General features: G+C 37.2%; 1 protein-coding gene across 9 annotated transcripts in view; it reads left to right on the forward strand.

Annotated features, from left to right (window-relative positions):
• The window catches only part of POC5 (POC5 centriolar protein), a 38,287-nt gene extending 17,923 nt beyond the window's left edge, over nt 1-20,364 (forward strand). For 3 of the 9 annotated variants that reach the window (XM_045848223.1, XM_045848222.1, XM_045848224.1), the window contains exons 8-14: nt 448-552; nt 5,420-5,599; nt 6,744-6,897; nt 12,918-13,186; nt 15,046-15,165; nt 16,541-16,717; nt 19,940-20,363. In XM_045848223.1, coding sequence (XP_045704179.1) covers nt 448-552; nt 5,420-5,599; nt 6,744-6,897; nt 12,918-13,186; nt 15,046-15,165; nt 16,541-16,717; nt 19,940-20,083 — 1,149 coding nt within the window. In that variant the 3' untranslated portion in view covers nt 20,084-20,363. Of the gene's footprint in view, nt 1-447; nt 553-5,419; nt 5,600-6,743; nt 6,898-12,917; nt 13,187-15,045; nt 15,166-16,540; nt 16,718-19,939 lie in introns of all 9 variants that reach the window. The other 6 variants (XM_045848227.1, XM_045848228.1, XM_045848225.1 and 3 more) reach the window with 5 other exon arrangements.
• Nucleotides 20,365-21,901: the final 1,537 nt, after the last annotated feature.

The raw sequence follows: 21,901 nt of genomic DNA on the forward strand, positions 1-21,901 counted from the left end.
TATATAAAATTTTTTTGGTGATTACCAAGATACACATGAGATTTTTTTTTCTCTTTTTTTCCCCTTCATTCATTGATATGTAGTATATTCATACTGGGCGGTTTTTTGGTTTTTTAAGATAATAATGAGGTTAACTGATTCATAGGTATCCTCTAGCTTTTTTTTTTAAGATTTTATTTACTTATTTTTAGAGAAAGGGGAGGGAGAAAGAGGGAGAGAAACATCAATGTGTGGTTGCCTCTCACACGCTCCCTACTGGGGACCTGGCCTGCAGCCTAGGCATGTGCCCTGACTGGGAATTGAACCTGCGATCCTTTAGTCCGCAGGCCAGCACTCAGTCCACTGAGCCACAGCAGACAGGGTACATTTTTTGATATATGAGAAAAATCGCTTTACCAGTTGCTGTTACTACAACATCAGAATAATTGGTTTAACTGCTGCTTACAGGTGATTTCCAGCTTGTCTCATGCCATAGGCAAGCAAAAGGAAAGGATAGAGTTGATGAGAACATTCTTCTACTGGAGAATTGGCCATGTCAAATCCAGACAGGATGTAAGTATAAAAATGAAAAGATGACTGACAAATACTAAACTCCTGAACTTGAAAGTGTTTAGGATCATATATTAGAAAAAAGGTTAAAGGTTTTATTTTCTTGTAAGTCAAAATGAATTTATAATTTAATGTAGCTCTGATTTTAAATGAATTTGATTCAGTATAGTTTGGGATACAGTATAGTATAGTTATAACTATAGTTGTAGTATTGCTCATATTTTATAGATCTATTGATATGTCATTTCCTACTTCATAATACATCAATAAGAATTGTGCCTAAATTACAAATACCCTGGAATGTGCCTTTAACAGATTTGACTCAGATGAGATTATGTGGAGAAAAAATTTACAATCTTTAACATGTATGCTTCTTGTATTGTTTCTACTTCTAAAGTGCCTGAAAAAAATTCTCTCAAGAAGAGGCAATGATATATTTATACATTATAAAATTGTATAAATGTTTGTTGTGTAGACTTGCCTTAGCGTAAGAATTAAAGAAAGCCATGTCTGTATAGCTTTTTAATGATACTCACTTTGTACATAATTTAAATTTGAACATTCCTTATTTTAGTTAAATAAGAGCTGAATCAATATATCAGAGTAAATATAAACTGAGACAGAATAATAGTTTATTGTGTCAGAATCTGAAAAGTATGAGTATGGACTTCAAGTCAAGATGGAGGCATAGGTAAATATGGCTCGCCTCCTTGCACAACCACATCAAATTACAACTAAAATACAGAACAGCCATTACTCAGAACCATCAGAAATTGAGCTGAATGGAAGTCTGACAACTACGGAATTAAAGAAACCACATCCATCCAGGCTGGTAGGAGAGGCAGAGACAAGAATGGATTGGTATCACATCCATACATGGTAGATAAAAATTTGGGAGGAATATCTCAGGAGCAAGGAGTCCCAGCCCCAGCCCAGCCCAGGGTTCCAGTGCCAGGAAGAAAAGTTCCCATAACTTCTGGCTCCAAAAACCAGGGCAGATTCAGTCAATGGAAGAAATTTTTAGAATCCCAAGCAGTATCCCTTAAAGAACCCACACAGGAACTTACTCGGACTTGTTCCCTCTGAACTCCAGCACTGGGGTAGCAGTGACATACAGGGAGGAACTCAAGTGTGTGGCATCAAGGTGGGAGCTGGGGGACAGCTTTCTCCCAGACAGAAATGAAAGCAGAACCCATTGACCCTTTTCTGAGCCCTCCCCACACAGAGCCACGGAGCTGGCAGGCAGGTGCCATATCTGAGACTCTATCAAGCTGGATAACACTGTTTGCCCCACCCTGGAGATCCCAGGAGACTCCCTCCCACCCAACTTATACCCATTAATGGTGGTTTTTCCATATGATTGACTGGTCTTGGCTCAGGCTTCACAACTCTCTAAATCCTATTAACCAAACAATAGTAGGCTTCAGTATGTCCCCCAGTCCCTGAACCTCTTGTTCCATAGCCCCAGGCAGGGAGTCATAGCAGCTCTACCTAATACATAGAAACAGAAGTAGGGAGGCTTCAAAAAGAGGAGACAAAGAAACATGGCCCAAATGAAAAACAGATCAAAACTCCACAAAAAGAACTAAACAAAATATAGATAAGCAATGTATCAGATGCAGAGTTCAAAACACTGATTATAGGGATGCTAAGGAACTTAGGGAGGATCTCAGCAGCATGATAAAGGACTAGTCAAAAAGTGTATACACTAATTAAAATAAAGAACAATTTACAGGGAAACGACAGCAGAATGGATGAAGCCAAGAATCAAATCAATGATTTGGAACATAAGGAAGCAAAAAGTCAACCAATCAGAACAATAAGAAGAAAAAAGAAATTAAATTCTAAAGGTTAAAGATAAAGAAAATATCTTAAAAGCAGCAAGAGGAAAGAAATTACCTACCTACAGGGGAGTTCCCATAAGACTATCAGCTGACTTTTCAAAAGAAATTTTGCAGACCAGAAGGGATTGGCAAGAAATACTCAACGTCATGAAAAGCAGGGACCTATGGCCAAGATTGCTCTATCCAGCAAAGCTATTATTTAGAATCAGAGGGCAGCTAAAGGGCTTCCCAGACAAGAAAAAAACTAAAGGAGTGCATCATCACCAAACCATTATTATATGAAAGGTTAAAGGGACTTATTTAATAAAAAGAAGATCAAAACTATGAACAAGAAAATGGCAAAAAATACAAATTTATCAACAATTGAATCTATAAAACAAATGAAGCAAACAGGAACAGAGATAGAATTATGGATATAGTAGAGGTTTTCTAGTTGCCAGAGGGGAGGGGAGTGTGAGGGAATGGGTGAAAAGGCAGGGGGATTAAGAAGTACAAATAGATAGTCACAGAATAGCCATGGGGATGGAAAGTACAGTATAGGAAATGGAGTAACCAAAGAACTTACACACATGACCCATGGACATGAACAATGGTGGGGGGATTGCCTGAGGAAGAGTGGGGTGCTGGGTAGAGAGCGGCAAAGGGAGAAAAATTGGGACAACTATAATAGGATAATGAATAAAATTTTTTAAATTTTTGTAAATTAATAAAATGGAGTAAAAATGGCCTCTTCAACAAATGGTGTTGGAAGAACTGGACAGCTACATGCAAAAAAATGAAACTTGAGCACCAGCTTACACCATACACAAAAATGAATTCAAGGAGGATAAAAGATTTAAATACAAGCCCTGACACCATTAAAGTCCTAGAGGAGAACATAAGCAGGAAAATCTCAGATATTTCACACAGCAACATTTATACTGATAATGTCCCCTAGAGCAAGGGACATAAAGGAAAGAATAAACAAATGGGATCTCATCAAAATAAAATGCTTCTGCACGGCTAAAGAGAACAGTATTAAAATAAGAAGAGAACCAACCGTATGGAAAACATATTTGCCAATGATACCTCAGACAAGGGTTTAACTTCCAAAATATATAAAGAACTCATACGACTCCACTCTAAGAAGACAAGCAACCCAATTAAAAAATTGGCAAAGGACTTGAACAGACACTTCTCCAAGGAGGACATACAGAGGATCCAGAGACACATGAAAAGATGCTCAGTATTGCTAGCTATCAGAGAGATGCATATTAAAACCACAATGAGATACCACTTCTCACTGGTCAGAATGGCCATCATAAACAAAGCAACAAACAACAAGTGTTGGAGAGGTTGTGGAGAAAAGGGGACCCTAGTACACTGTTGGTGGGATTGCAGACTGGTACAACCACTGTGGAAAACAGTATGGAATTTTCTCAGAAAACTAAAAATGGACCTGCCTTCTGACCCAGCAATTCCACTGCTGGGATTATATCCTAAGAACCCTGAAACACCAATCCAGAAGAACCTATGCACACCAATGTTCGTAGCAGCACAATTTACAATAGCCAAGTGCTGGAAGCAACCTAGGTGCCCATCAGTAAAGGAATGGATCAAAAAACTAGATTGCATAAATTCCATTGTATATTTACAGAATGGAATTTATGCAACAGAAAGAAAGAAGGAGCTCCTACCCTTTGTGACAGCGTGGATGGAACTGGAAAGCATTATGCTAAGCGAAATAAGCCAGGTGGTAAAAGGCAAATACCATATGATCTCATCTTTAACAGGAACCTAAACAACAAAACAAACGAACAAGCAAAATATAACCAAAGACACTGAAATAGAGGACAGGCTGACAGTGACCAGAGGGGAGGGAATTTCAGGGGAGAATGGGAAGGGTTTACAAGAACAAATATAAAGGGCACATGGACAAAAACTAGGGAGGGTGGAAATGGGAGGGAGGTGGAGAGGGATGGGGGGCGGTGGGCTAGGATAGGAGTAAAAGACAGAAAACTGTACTTGAACAACAATTAAAATAAAATTTAAAAAATAAAAGTAACCAGATAAATTGAAAAAAAATTTTAATGAAAAGTATAAGTTTGTATCTATCTTAGAGTATAAAGTCTCAACAGTGTAGAGAAAGAAAACTATATATATATAAATCTTTCATGTAATGCTCATGAGACCCATCAATTGATCGCTATGCATTTAATTCTAAGAGGTTAATATTTGAGGAAAAGGTATGTCTATTATAAAATATGACTTTTTTCTTTAAGCACACCTCTTAGTACTTTCATTTTTATTAATTCCAATAGATTAAATTTACATTAAAGTGAAAAGAGCTATGTAAAATAAGTATACCATATTTTGAAAGTTATTTATCAAGTGACATAATGAGAATATATTGTTTAAATGTTAGCTAAAATAGTTGAGGCTGTCATCACTTTAAGAGCTTTTGAAATATAAGAATATTGAAAATTGGAACTACTTCAAAAGAATTTAAATTAATTGATAAAAAGAATGGCATATATTCCTGTTTGGGTCAGTTTGGCACTATATATGATGCAAAGTATGTAAATTAAGTTAATCTTGCTTATGGTTGTGGCTACTAAACCGAAGAGAGAGCAGTGCCACCTGAAGCCACAGTCCGCTTCCTACCTTCCAGCCACTGTTGTTCTCCTTGCCCTGCTTTCAGCTCAAGGGCATGCAGATTCTGAACTAAGATGGCAATTGGCAAGTTACTCATTTTCTTTCACTTGTTTGTTGTTGTTGTTTCCCTAACTCAATTAGTTACTTAAAATGATGTAAGGGATACGAAAGAGTTTCGGCTCTGGGATAAAACAAGGACGGCTTTTTCCTATCTGCTGTGTGACCTGGGCAGATTACTTAACCACTCTAAGTCTGTTCTCCTTTCTGCAGATAATAATTACACAGGATTGAATGATAATGTATGTATAATGCTTACCACACTGTTACATGTCTTATTACAGCCGGAATATTTTCCAGTACACTCTGTTTTAAGGTTATATCACTTCATGTAGGTTTATGAAGGTAAACTAGCTGACCAGCACTTCCAAAGAACTTTGCTGAAGAAAGTCTGGAGAGCCTGGCGTTCCACAGTGCAGAAGAAGTGGAAAGACGTGGTGGAGCGAGCTTGTCAAGCAAGAGCTGAAGAAGTTTGTGTCCAGATTTCCAATGATTATGAAGCCAAAGTTGCTATGGTAAAACATTTTCTTTATAATTTTCACTTTCCTTTAATAGAAAGAAATAAAGATGGGTAGCATCACTCACAGTCTGTAGTTGGGCAGCGTGACCTAGCTCTCTAATTCCATTTAATGCAGTTTGTCTTCAGATGAGACTACTTGACTATTTGGGAAAGAACAACACTAAGTCAGACTTCCAGGCTTATTTATTCTTTCAAATATTATAACTCTTATGGCCTCCAAACTTGTGTTGAATCTTGTTTGTAGACGTGTACCTGTCTCTTGAAAATGTAAATCACCCATAGATCCCCTACATCTCTAAGATAGTGCACTTACTTATGCTCTTCTTTGGCTTTTATTTTGCCAAGAATAGAGACCAAAAAAAAAAATGTTTATCGTCTTAATGTAAATGAACTTTTTTTATATAAGGTTGATTTAAAGCAGTTGTATATAAATTGGAATTATTTTCCCGTTGACTTTTAATAATAAAATGAGCATTGTTTCCATGGGAATACATTTAAAACTCAAAGTGAAATAAAAACCATACTGAAGAATGCAATAGGCCTCTTGAAATCAAATACTAATAGGGAAAAAATCATCATTATAGTACGGGTTCTTAATATTAAAAGTCAGTGTCATAATACAGATAATTTTCTGCAATTGCAAATGACATGCAAGAGTCTGTTTAGATTTGCTCTATGGGAAAGTGTATTGTAACTAATACCACTTTGCACTGTGAATTCTGTAGTAACATTTAGTTTTTTAAAATTCTGTTAATATTGCATGCATTTAGTTATTTTTTTTTTCTAAAGTGTTGAGGGCTATCTGTGGCCCTTAATGTATTTTGTTCAACATCCTACATAAAAGATTTACAGTAAAAACTGGCATTATCTTTTTGTATAATTAAAACACATCAGCAACCTTCAGTGGGACTGGTATGAAATTCCCTTTGTTTGAACTTTGACTTCCTGGTTAGAAATGAAAATGGTTTGTTGACAGAAACAAAAGAAATTGAGACACGTAGCAGAAGAGGTATGTGGGAAATTGTATTTAGTATTTCACATAAAAATAACTTCACAGAATAAATTTATTTTTAACAATAAATAATATTCTTCCTTATGAATCTTTTTCTTTTAACAAACAACAAAACTCCTTATTTTAGTTATCTGGAGCTTTGGAAAATGCAAAAGCTGAAATCCAAAGAATGCAGCATGAAAAAGAGCAGTTTGAAGATTCCATGAAGAAAGCTTTCATGCGGGGTGTTTGTGCATTAAATCTTGAAGCCATGACAATATTTCAAAACAGAAATGATACAGGTTAGTGTCTTACTTATGATTCTCTGCCTACTTTCAGAAAGGACTTGGGATTTCAGTGACTGGTACGGCCTACAGTGCTAATTTTCTGCAACAGCTATGTCTCATCCAGGCACTGTATTTTTAACTTCATAGTGTCGTTCCATTTCCAGTTTTAAATGTCATGAACATTCACTCCTGTGGGGTTACTTATGGTATCTTAGATATGAACAAGTAAACTGTCAACTCTTAAGTATTTAGGTTCAATGTTACCATAATGCTTTGAATGTGTAACATTTTTAAGGCTCTTTAATAATTATAATGCCTTTAAGTTCAAAACTTCTATTGTTTTTTTCCTAAGTAGCCAAATTCCTTGGACTATTTTTTTAATTAAATATTTCTTATCTGGTCATGGTTTCCTGTTTTTGAATATCGCTTATTTTCCAGTTTAAGAGAAACCTCAACTAAAATTCAGTTTCAATAGTTATAAACACAGGACTATCTATAGAAGTAAAAAAATAATAATAATTTAATTTCAAGAAAAGTCCATATATTGCCTTGGATCTGAGTTGTTTGTGTCAGTTTCATCACCATGGCTTGGAAGAGCATATGACAGAATCCTTTGCCACCAATTTACAATTAGCCCTATTTTCCTTATTGGGTTTTAGTTTTCTTATCTGAATAAAGAAGATAATTTACCTTTTATTACCTGCTTAATAGGTGGTTCTTGTGGGAATACAGTGAAATATACTTGAAAACACTTTAAAAGACAAAAAATACTTGGGCCTGTAAAATGATAATTGTGATATGGTTACTGTAGTCTTCATTTATTCAAGTTGGCCTCCCGTGCTTCATGCAAACACATGAGTATTTTTGCAGTATTATAGTAAATCCTATTTGAGACTCATGGTTAACTTATCAATGAGACAATTTCATTTCGTAACAGCATTAACATGATTCCATTCCAGGGAATCACTCCTCTGTGCTTGTTGTGCCTCATTTTTGTGCATCAACAAACTTTTATTATTTAAATTGTTCATGTTGCGGGTGGCAGTGAGTTAAGGCAAATTTTCTCTCTGAAACAGTTTGACTGTGTGGCCCATATGTAAGTTAGAAACTTAGAATTATAGATTATCAAAGCTAAATAGTTTATCTTGCCGATACCCCAAGTGTGCTTGATTTCTGTAATAAATGGTCTTTTAATTAAGTATCAATGCTGAAAACAACTCACTATCTCCAATAATAGGACAGTCTGCTTTCAGTTCTAATTATTAGCAAGTTATATGTATTAAATTAAAAATTTACTTGTCTACTTAGAGGAGATATTGGGCTTCACAAGGTGACAAATTATTATTAAAACATATATAATTTCTTTAATCTGTTTCTCATAATCTACTTATGAAGATTATGAATTGACTTAGGACAAAGTATTTTGCCACTTTTATAAACTGAATATCTTAAATAAATACAGCTGTCTCCTACAGGCAAACATTCATAATAGGATTCAGAGAAAATACACTCTGATAATTACCAAACATGATTTGTTTTGTTCCTGTTGCATTCACATTAGCATCTTCTGTGGTTAATGTCAAGTTCTGGGAACCCAGCTGTTTTGAGTGGCCTTGTTAATCTTAACAGTGAGGGACAGATATAACAGGAATAAGAAGACATAGAGTTAAGCAATAATGTTGGTGGAGCTACCAAAGGCAAAAGTTCAGTGTACGAGGCAAGACCAAAAAAAACAGGAATTATCTTCTGGAGGGCGGGCCCCTTGTAATGCAGGCTTCCCCCACTAGGTGAATGTTCTAGGAACTCCTCTGTATCAGTGTACCAGCTGATGGTGTTGTGAGAGTTTGTGTTTGGCTCCAGTGAATTTTTTTGAAGACTCTTTTAATGTTTGTCCATTTCATGATGGCTGATTTACAAGTGCAATTCCCCACACTGTGCTGAGTGTTCAGCAGTTTTTGACGAAATATGGCATGACCCCTGTGCCCCACCATACCTATTCACCTGATCTCACCCTGCAAGACTTTTTTTGTTCTTTTCCTGGATGAAAAAAATCCTCAAAGGGAAATGTCTTGTTGATGTGGAAGAAGTGAAACAAAAAAACAGCAGAAACACTAAAAGGCATAACATTAATGAGTTCAGAAACTGTTTTGAGCAGTAGAAAAAAGTTTCAATAGGCGTAGTGCATCAAATGGAGGGTACCTTGAAGGTGACTGAAGTTTAAACACATAAGAATAAATACACAGTTTTTTATAAATAAATTCCAGGGTTTAGGGGGGTCCCCTCTCATAATCTAATGCTGGATTTGCTCTGTGATGTTTAGGTTTTATGGCATTTTAAAGACAGTTGTTAATTCTCACAAGAAAAAAATTACATTTGGCCCCTTCTTTTAAACATTTGCTTTTTATAATGCAATTTTTTGTTAAAAAAAATTTTAATCCTCACCCAAGGATATGTTTATTGATCTTAGAGAGAAAGGGGGCAGAGAGAGAGAAACAAACGTCAATGTGAGAGAGAAGCAGCGATCACTTGCCTCCCATACCCCAACCAGGGATAGAACCTGCAATCTAGGTCTGTGCCCTGACCAGGAATCGAACCTGCCATCTTTTGGTGTATGGGACAGGGCTCCAACCACCTGAGCCACCCAGCCAGGGCATAATGCAATTTTTAATAATGCCAATGTTCCTAATATATCTGTCTTGTTAGAACAAAACTAGTATTTGATTTTTTTATTTGTCCTGATTCTCTGCTGTCTGTCATCTGTAGTGCATCTCAGTTTATGGAAGTTAAAGTAAGAATAATTATGAAAACTTAGTTATTTCACAAACAGGAAGTGTATACGTCCACCCACATCAGTGAGAGTTGGTCCACCTCTCTTTTCTTCCAGGGAGTCCCTTGGCCAGACATGACCTGTGCATTGGTCCCACATCTCATACGAAGTCTACCACCCACCTAGAAAGTGACAGTCAGAATCACTTTCTATCAAAAACATGTTAAAACTCAGTGTGTGTATGTGTGTGTGTATTTCAAAGTAAAAGTATTTTATATTGAATTAGTCCCTTTTATCAAATGATTTCAAAAGACCCCTGCATTATAATCCTCATTAAACTTTGTTAATAAAGCTTACATATTTTACACACATTTAGTCTAAGAAAAGGACTTATTCCAAGGCCCAAATTTGTAGATGGAAAGAGAATAACATAGAAAACTATTTATCCACAGGGTTACACACTCTATTTAGATAGTCTGAAACATCTCAGTGACTGAATTGTGAAACCCTCACCCTGGTCTTTGGCATCACATAGAGTTTTAGAAATTTTAACCAAATTTTAATACTGGGAGCAAAAACTCTAAAAAGTACCCTTTATCCTAGCTTGTGGAAGCTGATATTCACTCCCTTGACCTAAGGAGAGAAGGTTACATGTGTTTCATAAAAATCAGTTAAGTGTGCAAAATATGCTCTTAATTCATGACTTACATAATCTACCTGCAAGAGCTCATTTTTTTTTACAATGTCAAAATTTACTTACTGATTTATTATTATTTGCTGGAAAATCAAAAATAAAAATACATTGTTTTGGTTAGGAGAGGAGCAACAGAAGGAAAAGAGTGTATAGTGATACAAAATTATTCTAAAGATCTAAATAACAGGTCATTTATCGGGGTAGTTGCATGAAATAATGTGAAAGGGCATGTGTCCTTAGGCTTGTGCAGTCTTACTATTGTAATGGTTGTGACTGCAGTACACTTTACTCAACTGAGGTTCTGCCTGAGCACATAATTTATTTTTATCTTTTAAATAAGAGCAAGCCATTCATTAGCTTTTACATGTTGAAAGAAGTGGTCTGAAGTCTTTAGTGGTTAATGCTGACATTAACCAGTTAATACTGACAAACTAGTAGCTGAACATTGTGTCCAATCTATGACAAATTTCTACACTTCTATTAAAACCAAATTGTAGAGACTTCCGGCCAAGATGGAGGCATAGGTAGATACACTTTGCCTCCTTGCACAACCAAAAGAAGACAACAACAAATGTAAAAACTAAAAAAAAAAAAAAAAACCCAGAAGTGCCAGAAAATCAAACTGTATGGAAGTCCAACAACCAAGAATTAAAGAAGAAACACTCATCAAGGCCAGTAGGAAGAGTGGAGACGGCAGCTGGGCAGAGAGGACTCAAGGCAAGGCAGGGGCTAGTGGAGCTGGCAGTCCCACATTGACGTGCGGATAAACCAGGAGAAACAACTGGTGAGTGAGACAAACCACGCAACCCAGGGCTCCAGCGAGGGAGACATACAGCCTCAAAATACCAATTGAAAACACCTGTGGGGGTTGAGGCAGCAGCGGGAGAAACTCACAGCCTCACAGGAGAGTTCGTTGGAGAGACCCATAGGGTCCTAGAATGCACACAAACCCACCCAAACCGGGAATCAGTACCTGAAAGGCCCAATTTGCTCGTGGGTAGTGGAAGAAGTGACTGAAAGCTGGCAGAGAGTGGAGCAAGCAGCACTGTTCCCTCTGGATCCCTCCCCCACATACAGCATCACCAAGCAGCGATATGGGTTGCCCCACCCTGGTAAACACCTAAGACTCTGCCTCTTACTACGTAACAGGTGCTCCAAGGCAAAAAAAAACATGGCCCAAATGAAAGAACAAATCAAAGCTCTAGAAAAAATACAACTAAGTGATGAAGAGATAGCCAATCTATCAGATGCAGAGTTCAAAACAGTGGTAATCAGAATGCTCACAGAAATGGTTGAGTATGGTCGCAAAAGAGAGGAAAAAGTGAAGGCTATGCAAAGTGAAATAAAGGAACACGTATAGGGAACCAACAATGAAGGGAAGGAAACCAGGACTCAAATCAATGATTTGGAGCAGAAAGAAGAAACAAACATTCAACCAAAACAGAATGAAGAAACAAGAATTGGGGGCAGGGGCGGGGACAGGAGAGGCTTAGGAACCTCCAGGACAACTTTAAATGTTCCAACATCCAAGACATAGGGGTGCCAGAAGGAGAAGAGCAATAAATTGAAAACTTACTTGGAAAACATAATGAAGGAAAACTTCCCTAATCTGGCAAAGGAAATAGACTTCCAGGAAGTCCAGGAAGCTCAGAGAGTCCCAAAGAAGTTGGACCCAAGGAGGAACAAATGAAGGCACATCATAATTACATTACCCAAGATGAAAGATAAGGAATCTTAAAAGCAGCAAAAGAAAAGGAGACAGTTACTGACAAAGGAGTTCCCATAAGACTATCAGCTGATTTCTCAAAAGAAACCTTGCAGGCAAGAAGGGGCCAGAAAGAAGTATTCGAAATCGTGAAAGGCAAGGACCTACATCCAAGATGACTCTATCCAGTAAAGCTATCATTTAGAATGGAAGGGCAGATAAAGTGCTTCCCAGATAAGGTCAAGTTCAAGGAGTTCATCATCACCCAGCCCGTACTAGAAGAAATGTTAAATGGACTTATCTTAAAAAAAAGATGATCAAAAATACAAACAGTAAAATGACAACAAACTTACAACTATCAACAATTGAACCAAAAAAACAAAACCGAACTAAGCAACCAACCAGAACAGGAACAGAATCACAGAAATGGAGATCATGTGGATGGTTATCAGCAGGGAGGGGGCGGGGGAAGAATCAGGGAAAAGGTACAGGGAATAAGAAGCATAAATGGTAGGTACAAAATAGACAGGGGGAGGTTAAGAATAGTATAGGAAATGGAGAAGCCCAAGAACTTATATGTATGACCCATGGACATGAACTAAGGTGGTAGAATGATGGTGGTAGGGGAGGTACAGGGTAGAGGGGAACAGAGGGGAGAAAAAAATGGGACAACTGTAATAGCATCATCAATAAGCTATATCAAAATTAAAAAAACAAATTGTAGCTATTATATATTTTTTTCCTATTTTTTCTTATCCCCTTTATCCCCCTCCTCCCTATGACCTACCTATTATGTATTTTTATTGTTGGGGGGTGGGGGTGAAAGCAATCTTGGTAGAATTTTAATGGAATTAATTTGTAATTTATAGGGGTAGACTTCACAAATAATAAAAAGGAAGAATATGGTCCCAGTGTTCAAGGAAAAGAACATCCTGTTCATTTGGATTCTTCGGTACCCTCAGCAGTTGCACCAGCACCATCCTCATCAGCAGCCACTGTGGGAGTGACCAGCACTGCTGCATTTCCCTCTGTGGCTTCCATCACTTCCACCGGGGCTGCTTCCGCTTCCTACACCCACCTTCCTGTTTCCGCTCCTCTCGGTGCTGGACCTACAGCTCCTGCTGCACCGGAAGAAATGGTTAGTGAGGTCCATGTGGGTGCCTGCGCTGGGAAAGTGTTCCTGACTTGTTTGCATATTGGATATTTTGAACTTAGAACATACTATCTCATGGAGAAAAACGCCTATATGGTTTTAGGCCAAGTCACAGAAAGTAATACACAAAGTGGCTAAAACATTAATTTGTAAGTTCTATTAAAACTTCTATTACAGTAGTGATAATTGAACAAAACTAAATAACTTCTTCATTTTACATTTGCCAGAACTACTTGGGAAAAATAGATTTAATTTAGAGGGTTTTTTTAATTTTAAAGAAAACTTGTTATATTAAAGGACTTACTAGGTAATGGCCCTTTTGTATATTTGCTGTTCAACGGCAGCTTTCCCTTTTCCTGGATGCAGGATATTATTAACAGTACTACTCCATAGTAACACCGTCTTGATTTGGTTAGGCTTTAATTTTTGATTCACAAATGAAGTGAAAATAGGAACAGTGTTCCTAGAGTCACCATTACAGAATGCTTAGAGCGGAAGAGTGTTGTCTGGGAGTGGAGTAATTGTGCAAGAACTGGCGCAAAGTGAAAAGAACCATGCTGTTAAAACATGGTAAGAAAACATGGCAGAGAGAGCAAGTACCTTGTGCTTCTGACTCCTCAGCCTCCTGGTGCTAAACCTGTACCTTCAATGTTTCTCAGAGAAAAGGTGTAGGGATACAAGGCAAGCTTATCAGGCTCACCTCTGCAGGGCTTTGTTTTAAAACACTATACCCTTCCCTCCTCTAGCTCAGCATAAAGTCATGTATAATTTTGTAAAGATCCTGAGATGGTTTTGATGTGCTTGTCTCCCTCTTCTTCCCACCTGACCACTTACACAGGAGGAAAGGTAATGGCAGAGCAGGTCTTAGGTCTTACTGTCCCCCTGCAGGCCATCAGAAGGCACCTTTGCTCAGAGTCAGCAGGGCAACTGGTCATCCTTAGCATTCCAGCTGCCTTCTGGGAACTGCTAACTTTAAGGGAAAATATATTGAGATCTGCTCTTTATCATGTTTGCTCTTGATTGAAAGAAGTTTAAAAAAATGTTAAGAGAAACTTGAATGTGTGAGGGAGCTTTGACTTAGAAATAAGACACCAAAATTCAACCCTGAATATATTCAGCTGTGTTTATTTTTCATGATTATGCACTTTGATTTGTGATTCTATACAGATGATCTCATTTAAATAAACATTTAAATTTCTGGTTTGTCATTCATATTGCATATAACACACATGAGCTAGATTTTTTCAAAATTCTCTTAAAATGTGACTACACCATTTATTCATCTGCATTTATATATAAATCTGAAGATGCATGGGAAGAATTGAATGAATGAGTGTGCTTACCACACTTTTTGTTACTAACTTTTAAACACAATTGATCACCTGAGTTAATTTTGAAGTCTTTGAAACTTGAAAAACAGCCCTTCTTCAATCCCACCCCTCCAGCTATGTTCTACTCCTGCAGAAACAAATACACATTCAGTTTCATCCACAGATGTATAGCCTGTAGGGCTGGGGAGAGAAGAGAACCACAAATCAAAGTGTAAGGCTAGTTTTGTCCTTCCTTGTATAATTATAATACTCAGATTCACCTCAATATGTCTTCTTGTTTTTAAAAAGAACCAAAATAACAAAAGTAGGATTTACAGTTGTTCAATTTAATGCAATAAATAATAATACAAGAATAAGCTCTGTTTGTGTGCCCACAACTGTACACCTCCTTTCCCCCACCCTGTAAATTAGCTGGATAACTTACCTAGTGTGAAATCATCATTGTTAGGAACAGGAAAAGAAGAGAGATTCGTGATCCAGACCTAGTTATTGTTCTCTCCATTTTACTCACAGAGGCTTCCTGCGGACACTCAAAACTTTTTCCAGTCTTCCTCAGTACATCCACCAGCTAAAGGGAAGAGTGTGATTTGGGAAACAAGTAACTGGAGAAAGGAGGATAATCATTCTAGTGAAGTAATCTCCTCACTTGCAAAAGTCTTTCCTTTCTGCATACATTCTCAATATGTTAAATTTCAGAATTTCATGGTAGGAAACATTTTTCAAAAAAAAAACATTAAGCAGTTATACAAGCAAATAAATTGCAGTTCATGAGTTTGAACAATAGGTGGTGCTTTGCTTTTTCTAACTGCATTTGAGATATATAACTGAGGGATTTTGTTGGATTTTTAAGCTATTTAGTAAAGTTTATCTTCTAACTTTTTCTTCATCTGAATGAATATGAAAGGGTATCATTAGGCCATTGCTGCTGCTCTCCCATTTTGTAAATGACGAGCTTGAGGCTTAGAGAGAGTAACGTGGCTGTGGACACAATTAATAACAGAAGTAGAATATAAAATACTGCAGTTCCCTTTCTTTTCTTATTCCTTTTGCTTTTGGCCCAGCTAATGTAATTAGCTGACAGAAGGAAAAAGTGAGTACACATATGTATTGCTCCTGATGTAAATATTTTTTACGAAGCACTGTCAAGCAGGAAGCAACAAAAGCTGTAAAAGCTCCCGTGTGTGACCTTTTGATCAGATTATTGCACTGTTTTGCAGTATATTCTACAGGAAATCTCATAAGAAAATTGGAATTCTTTTTTTTACAAAACTTTGCTATGTATAATAGTAAGAGAACTGAGATAATTAGATAAACTGCAGTTTGTTGGCTTTAAAATCTCTCAAAAATTATAGCAATTCTCTATTCATGGAAAAGTACGCTAAAAAAGCTAAGAAAAAAGGCAGAACACAAAGCATTTGATTAATGATGATATTAATCATGCATAAGGGTCAGAAGAGTTCATAAAACAGATGAGTGGTTGCCCAGGGCTAGGGGTGGTGGGGGAAGGGAGATGGAGATGACTGAAGGGTGTGTGAGGGAGGTCTTTGTGGTGATGGGATAGTTCTATGTGATGGTTCTTGATTGCTGTGACAGTTACAGGAATCCACACATGTAATAAAGTGATACAGATCTGTGCCCATGCATTATGTCAACGTTAGCTATCTGGTTTTAATATCACAATTATCGGGGTGAAGAATACTCAGGATCTCTCTACACCTTCTTGGCAACTTCCTATAAATCTATAATTACTTCTAAATAAAATTCCTTTAAAAACTTTATGAAGTCCTATAAAATAGTTGGCATACCAAAGTTAAAGTTTTGCAGTGCTCGGTTTTATGTTTTGATTTTTGTCTCATTGTTTTAAATTTTTATATTTTCCACGTTAAAGTTGGTTCAGTATACAATTACTTTAAGTGCCTATGTATTTTCTTCATAAGTTATAGAACCAACAGTACTGTAAATTTGGCTGTGGATTTTCTACCAACTGGGTATTTCTTTGCTTCTTTAGCACGTACCCAGAGTTGTGACATCTGCACAGCAGAAAGCTGGAAGGACAATTACGGCCCGCATCACAGGGAGATGTGACTTCGCTTCAAAACACAGAATTAGCAGCAGTTTAGCTATAATGGGAGTTTCTCCTCCCATGAGCTCAGTTGTTGTGGAAAAACATCATCCAGTCACGGTGGTGAGTCCGCATTTAATAACCTTTTGTCAAAATCATTTTCCTGAGATTTGTACACAATTAAACACTTAAATGACATGCTGAGGAGATCAACATTCATGATGACCAGTTCTTATTCTGCCTTCTACTGTTATGTCTTTCTACACTTAGAATGATCACACCTGCTCTGAATCTGCCTTTTTTCTTTTAAGAAATTAATTTCAAAAACATTGTTTCTTCTCAATAGTGTAAAAATGATCAAATACAAAAAGTAATCTAGTACGTCAATGGTCAGAAGGGTAAAATATATAAATAATTACTCATTAATTTAAAAAAATAATGAAAAACAGTCAACTCATTAACTAGCTGTCCATGTAGCAGGTTTTTGATTACAAGAAACACTTCCCTACTTTAATTTTTGCTCCTTTTAAAAAAAGTCATCTTCCCCTTTTTCAATACAATTGTTGGCATATTTCTAGTTAGGAAAAAAATTCAATTTACTATAAATGCATGTGCCATAAAGAAAAGTATATGGAATTTAAGCAATAATAAACAAAAATACCCCTAAGTTAGTGCCCCAGTTGTGCTACTTATTGCCTTTGTGATCATATGGAAAACAAGTAAAATATGGGGGCCTCCATGTTCTCTTGTGTAAAATGGGAGTGATGAGACTACTTAGCTCCTAGGGTTTATTGTCAGAATTTAGGGTTAATGTGAAAGTTAAATGAGATGTAGAAAGGTACTTTGTAAACTGTAAACTATAAGCAAATTTAATTTAATAAAAATTACTAGGGAAGGATACAGGGGTACCTCTGTACTATTTCTTATAAACTGTATGTAATCAATAATTATGTCAAAAAGTTTAATTTTTAAAGCTATAAGACTATATCCCTAAAGAGAAACAGGATTGATTTCAAAAGAGAATAGCCCTCTATATAAATTCTCAATATTAGACAACATCCTGCCTGCTCAGTACGTCAGAGTATCAGCAAAAAAGACATATGGAATGATTTTAAATCCTTTTTATTCTGGTCACTAGATTAAGTCCAGAGAAGCTGGACTGATGATTTAAATTTAGCCTCAGGTAAAGTGTGACCACAGTGAGGTGGAAGACTGACACAGAGGCACCAGTCAGATAGAGGACGGGGAGGGGGAGGGCCGTCGCAGGCTTCATAAACTGGATGGACTCTGAAAGTCCTTAGATGACATCTCTATGTATTGTTTAATATGTGAGATCATCAGAAATGAGAAGACATGAACACATTTTATTTTTATCAGCACTTACGAGGTATATAAGGATGTCCACTGAGACAAAGAAGGCTCACAGAACACATGTGTTTATTTTTAATTTAGACAACCTTTTGCTTTTGGATCAATAATAGAAATTCATGTTTTACAGAAGAGAAATAAGGAACTGAACTAAAGACTTATAACCTGTTTATGATGTTTATCTCCCAAACTGCCCTTTGCTTATTCAGCTCATGCAGCACTTCTCCAGTAACTGGCCAGGAATCAGAAAGCCACACACAGCTCCAATCGTTGCCTAATTTGGATTATGTGACAGACACGGTGGCAGTCCTCTGTAAAATTTTTCACCTTTCCCCAGGAATCAAAATCTAGAACTACTAGAAACACTTATTACTAATAAAACAGTAATCAAATCTCTGACACTGTAGCCCCACCTGCGGGGTGATTGCTTGCCCCTAGGGCTACTTCATTCCGGATTTTGTAGACCATGATAACAGTGGTAACGCAAATCCACTTCCACAGTTCCTCTTGCCCGTCCTCCTCAAGGAAAAATACCTCTTTGAACAGGGTTAGATTAGGGGGTTAGCAACTAAAATTTCATACTAGTGGCAAGAATATCTTCCATTTGTAATGATTACCCAGTTATTTATGTACAAGGAAACATTTATATAAAATACTTTAAGAAGGTTATTTTTCCATTTTATTAAAAAGGAACTTTTATTCTTAAAGCAGAATCTAAAATGAAGACCTGCATAGCTGTGTCATAGAGCTTTTGAAATATATAGTGAATGTTTTTTTGTTTGTTTTTTTTTAAGATCTTATTTATTTATTTTTAGAGAGGGAAGGGAGGGAGAAAGAGAGAGAGAGAGACATCAGTGTGCGGTTGCTGGGGGCCGTGGCCTGCAACCCAGGCATGTGCCCTGACTGGGAATTGAACCTGCGACACTTTGGTTCACAGCCCGCGCTCAATCCACTGAGCTACACCAGCCAGGGCTTATAGTGAATGTTTTAATCAAATATATAATTTTACTTCAAGTATTTGAGATGACTTTTCTAAGTAGAAGACTGAATCAGAATCTATATGTGCTGGTCAGTGACATGGACTGAGTGACTCATCTGCATAACAAATCCCACTACTGCCTACTAAGAAGCTGTTTTGGCTATAATACAGGAAAGTTTTATATGTGTATATATTATGCATGTGTATACATGTAACATGTACTTATGAACATAGTATGAACTTGAACGTCTTGCATGTACAGGTGAAGGCATATATGCCCTGACTTTAATGGTTCAGTGCTCATGTCTAAGATTTCCTCTGAGCATGGACACAGTGCACACATCCTCCCCTCAGCAGAGGGGCTCAGCATCTAGTTATCTCTTTACGTATTTAGAAAGTTGTGGTCCATATTAAGAGAGCACCAGGCCTCTAGGAAGACTACCTCATGTGTGATCATAAAATGTTTAGTCAACTCCCAGGTGAACCAGGTGAAATATGAGGGACCTGCTTTACACTGGTTTGAAGCAAGGACCAGACCGGATTCCTCCAGGGCTTCCTGCATGTTCCCCAGGATTGGACTCCACATATTTACAATCGGATACGAGGAGGAGGAAGTTGGATAGAATGAGCGGATAGGAGAGCTTGGGGTGGACCCTTCTTCCAAACACCACAAAGTCCCTTTCTATACTTAGCTTCTATAAACATGACAAGATTCCACCCACCCGAGGCCTCCTTGAGGAATAGATGGCTCCCATGGCTCTTCTCGTGCTCCTCTGGAGTACAGCTCTGGTGCAGACTGTGGGTATTGGGCAGTCAGTCTAACTGGTGGGGTTCCTTACAGATAAGGACCACATCTTGTTTGTTTTAATGGCTGCTTCATCCAATTCATTGCTTATATCCACTGATACAATGATTGTTGGGTTAAATTATAGATGATAAAATGATATTTAATATGTATAATTTTATGGGATTATTAAAACAGGTTTTTATCTTTTCAGCAAACCATTCCTCAAGCTGCTGCAGCAAAATATCCCCGGACTATTCATCCTGAAAGTACTACTTTGGCTTCCAGATCTCTGGGAACCAGATCAACTCATACTCAGTCTCTCGCAAGCGTTCATTCCATCAAAGTGGTTGACTAAAATGCATATGTTCATATTAGGATCTTTTATTTTAAGTCCTCTGGTTTTATCAAGGATTAGAAGTCGTTAGTTTTACATTTTTCCATCGTGGATACATGATGCTCATCTTTTCAAAATCACAAGAGACTTTTTCAAGCCACACCATCATTTGTAACTATATGTAGGATTATTTTAATGTTATTTTTTAATTTAAGCAATTAAGTAAAACTTTTTTAAATTAAAAAGAAATTGGACTATATTTTTTAATAGATTCAGCCTGTGGCTGATTATATCATCAAAGTATATAAATTCTATTCTCTATATATTATTCCAAAATTAATCATTTCCCGTGTTACCAAGTAAACTTTTCAAAGGTGTACTTTAAAAATTATTAAAACTATTAGAAACTAAGGTATTTTTATCTTTAAGTGAAAAAGATAAAGACTAAGAGTAATATTTTCATCACAAATTTTTTTGTGACTATAGTATATTTATCTTCATTTTCTAGTACTTTAGTAATTAAAAGTAGGGGGAAATAGCAATACCTATGAATAATTTTTAATGTTAAAAGGGGGAAATTTACTAGCACAAAAACAGTTACAGAAACATCAGAAGAAAATTTTCTTTTAGTCAACCTATTTCTGATATTCCTCCTCACCTCTTTTGAAACTATAGTTTTGAACTCATATTGTGTTCTCTGAACATCCACAGCATCCTGTGGTAGTGTAGCCCTGGGCAACGCAGCAAACCTTCCAAGCCTGGCAGAGACTTTTCACTGGCTGGCCACTAGGAGGAAACCACCAGGGTGAAACTGAGCCATAGCAGGACCAGGCTTTTAATGGTTTGACTGCTGGCTGCCTGGGCTGAAGTACTTATGGGTTACCTAAAAACAAGTAGAGTCTGGAGGATCTGTCTAGGACCTCAATTTCTATATTTTTAACAGAAATAGATATATTTAATAATCTAAAGCCTCTTCCATTTTGAACATGACCTAGCTGTATGCTCTAATAGTACTACAGGAAACAGTTTTTTCTTACTGCCTTACATTGTCAACAGGACATCAGAGAATATGTGAGATAGGCAAATACCTCATTTTTTAAAGGGGCCAACAAAGGCTTTTGTGAATTATTAGGAGTACCTGGCCATGTCTTAAAGAGTGTTAGATCCTTCCCATGCAACACTTGTCCTGGGTTCTGGCCAAGCTACTCCTGAGGCTAACAGCTCACGGATAAGCACAAACTAACAGCACCTCCTCCGCTGCCTAGGCTAGGGGCATACTCCTCCCCAGGGCTTCCCCCACTCTCAGTCCAGTCATCAGAGATGGGCGGGCTTTGTGTTGTGGTAAACAGGTCAGTTCCTCCTCTCCCCACTGTGTGAACTGTCCTGAGATGCACAGCCATCCCGTCTCTCATCTCTTGGAAGAGAGTGCCCTCCAGGGCAAATCAGTTGTACTTGATACCCAGTGGCAGCCAATTTAGTAATTTACCCTGGTCTTGGCTCTCCCTCCTTCCCCACATCACCCCTTTCCTTCTCTCCTGTTTCCTTGGATTTGCACTCCTGAAAAAGGCAGTGGCACACAAACTTGGGCTTCAGGCTTTGCTTTTTGAAGGATCTAGATTACAATTAGGAGTGGTTTTCAGTATGCAAGCCCTAACCCTGTGGACAAAATGAAGGCCATTTTATGAACACTAATTAAGAATATTATAAGTATCTTTTTAAACTTTACCTGAGTTCTGAAAACTATATATTGTCTAAAGCATCAAGTAATTAGTGTTAGCCTACGTTAACTTAAATTTAATGATTAAAACACTTTGTACAATAAGAGTATGTTTTCATATT

The sequence above is a fragment of the Phyllostomus hastatus genome, unplaced genomic scaffold, assembly GCF_019186645.2.
Source record: "Phyllostomus hastatus isolate PE091 unplaced genomic scaffold, TTU_PhHast_1.1 phas_contig_58, whole genome shotgun sequence".
In the NCBI taxonomy this organism is placed as follows: domain Eukaryota; kingdom Metazoa; phylum Chordata; class Mammalia; order Chiroptera; family Phyllostomidae; genus Phyllostomus; species Phyllostomus hastatus.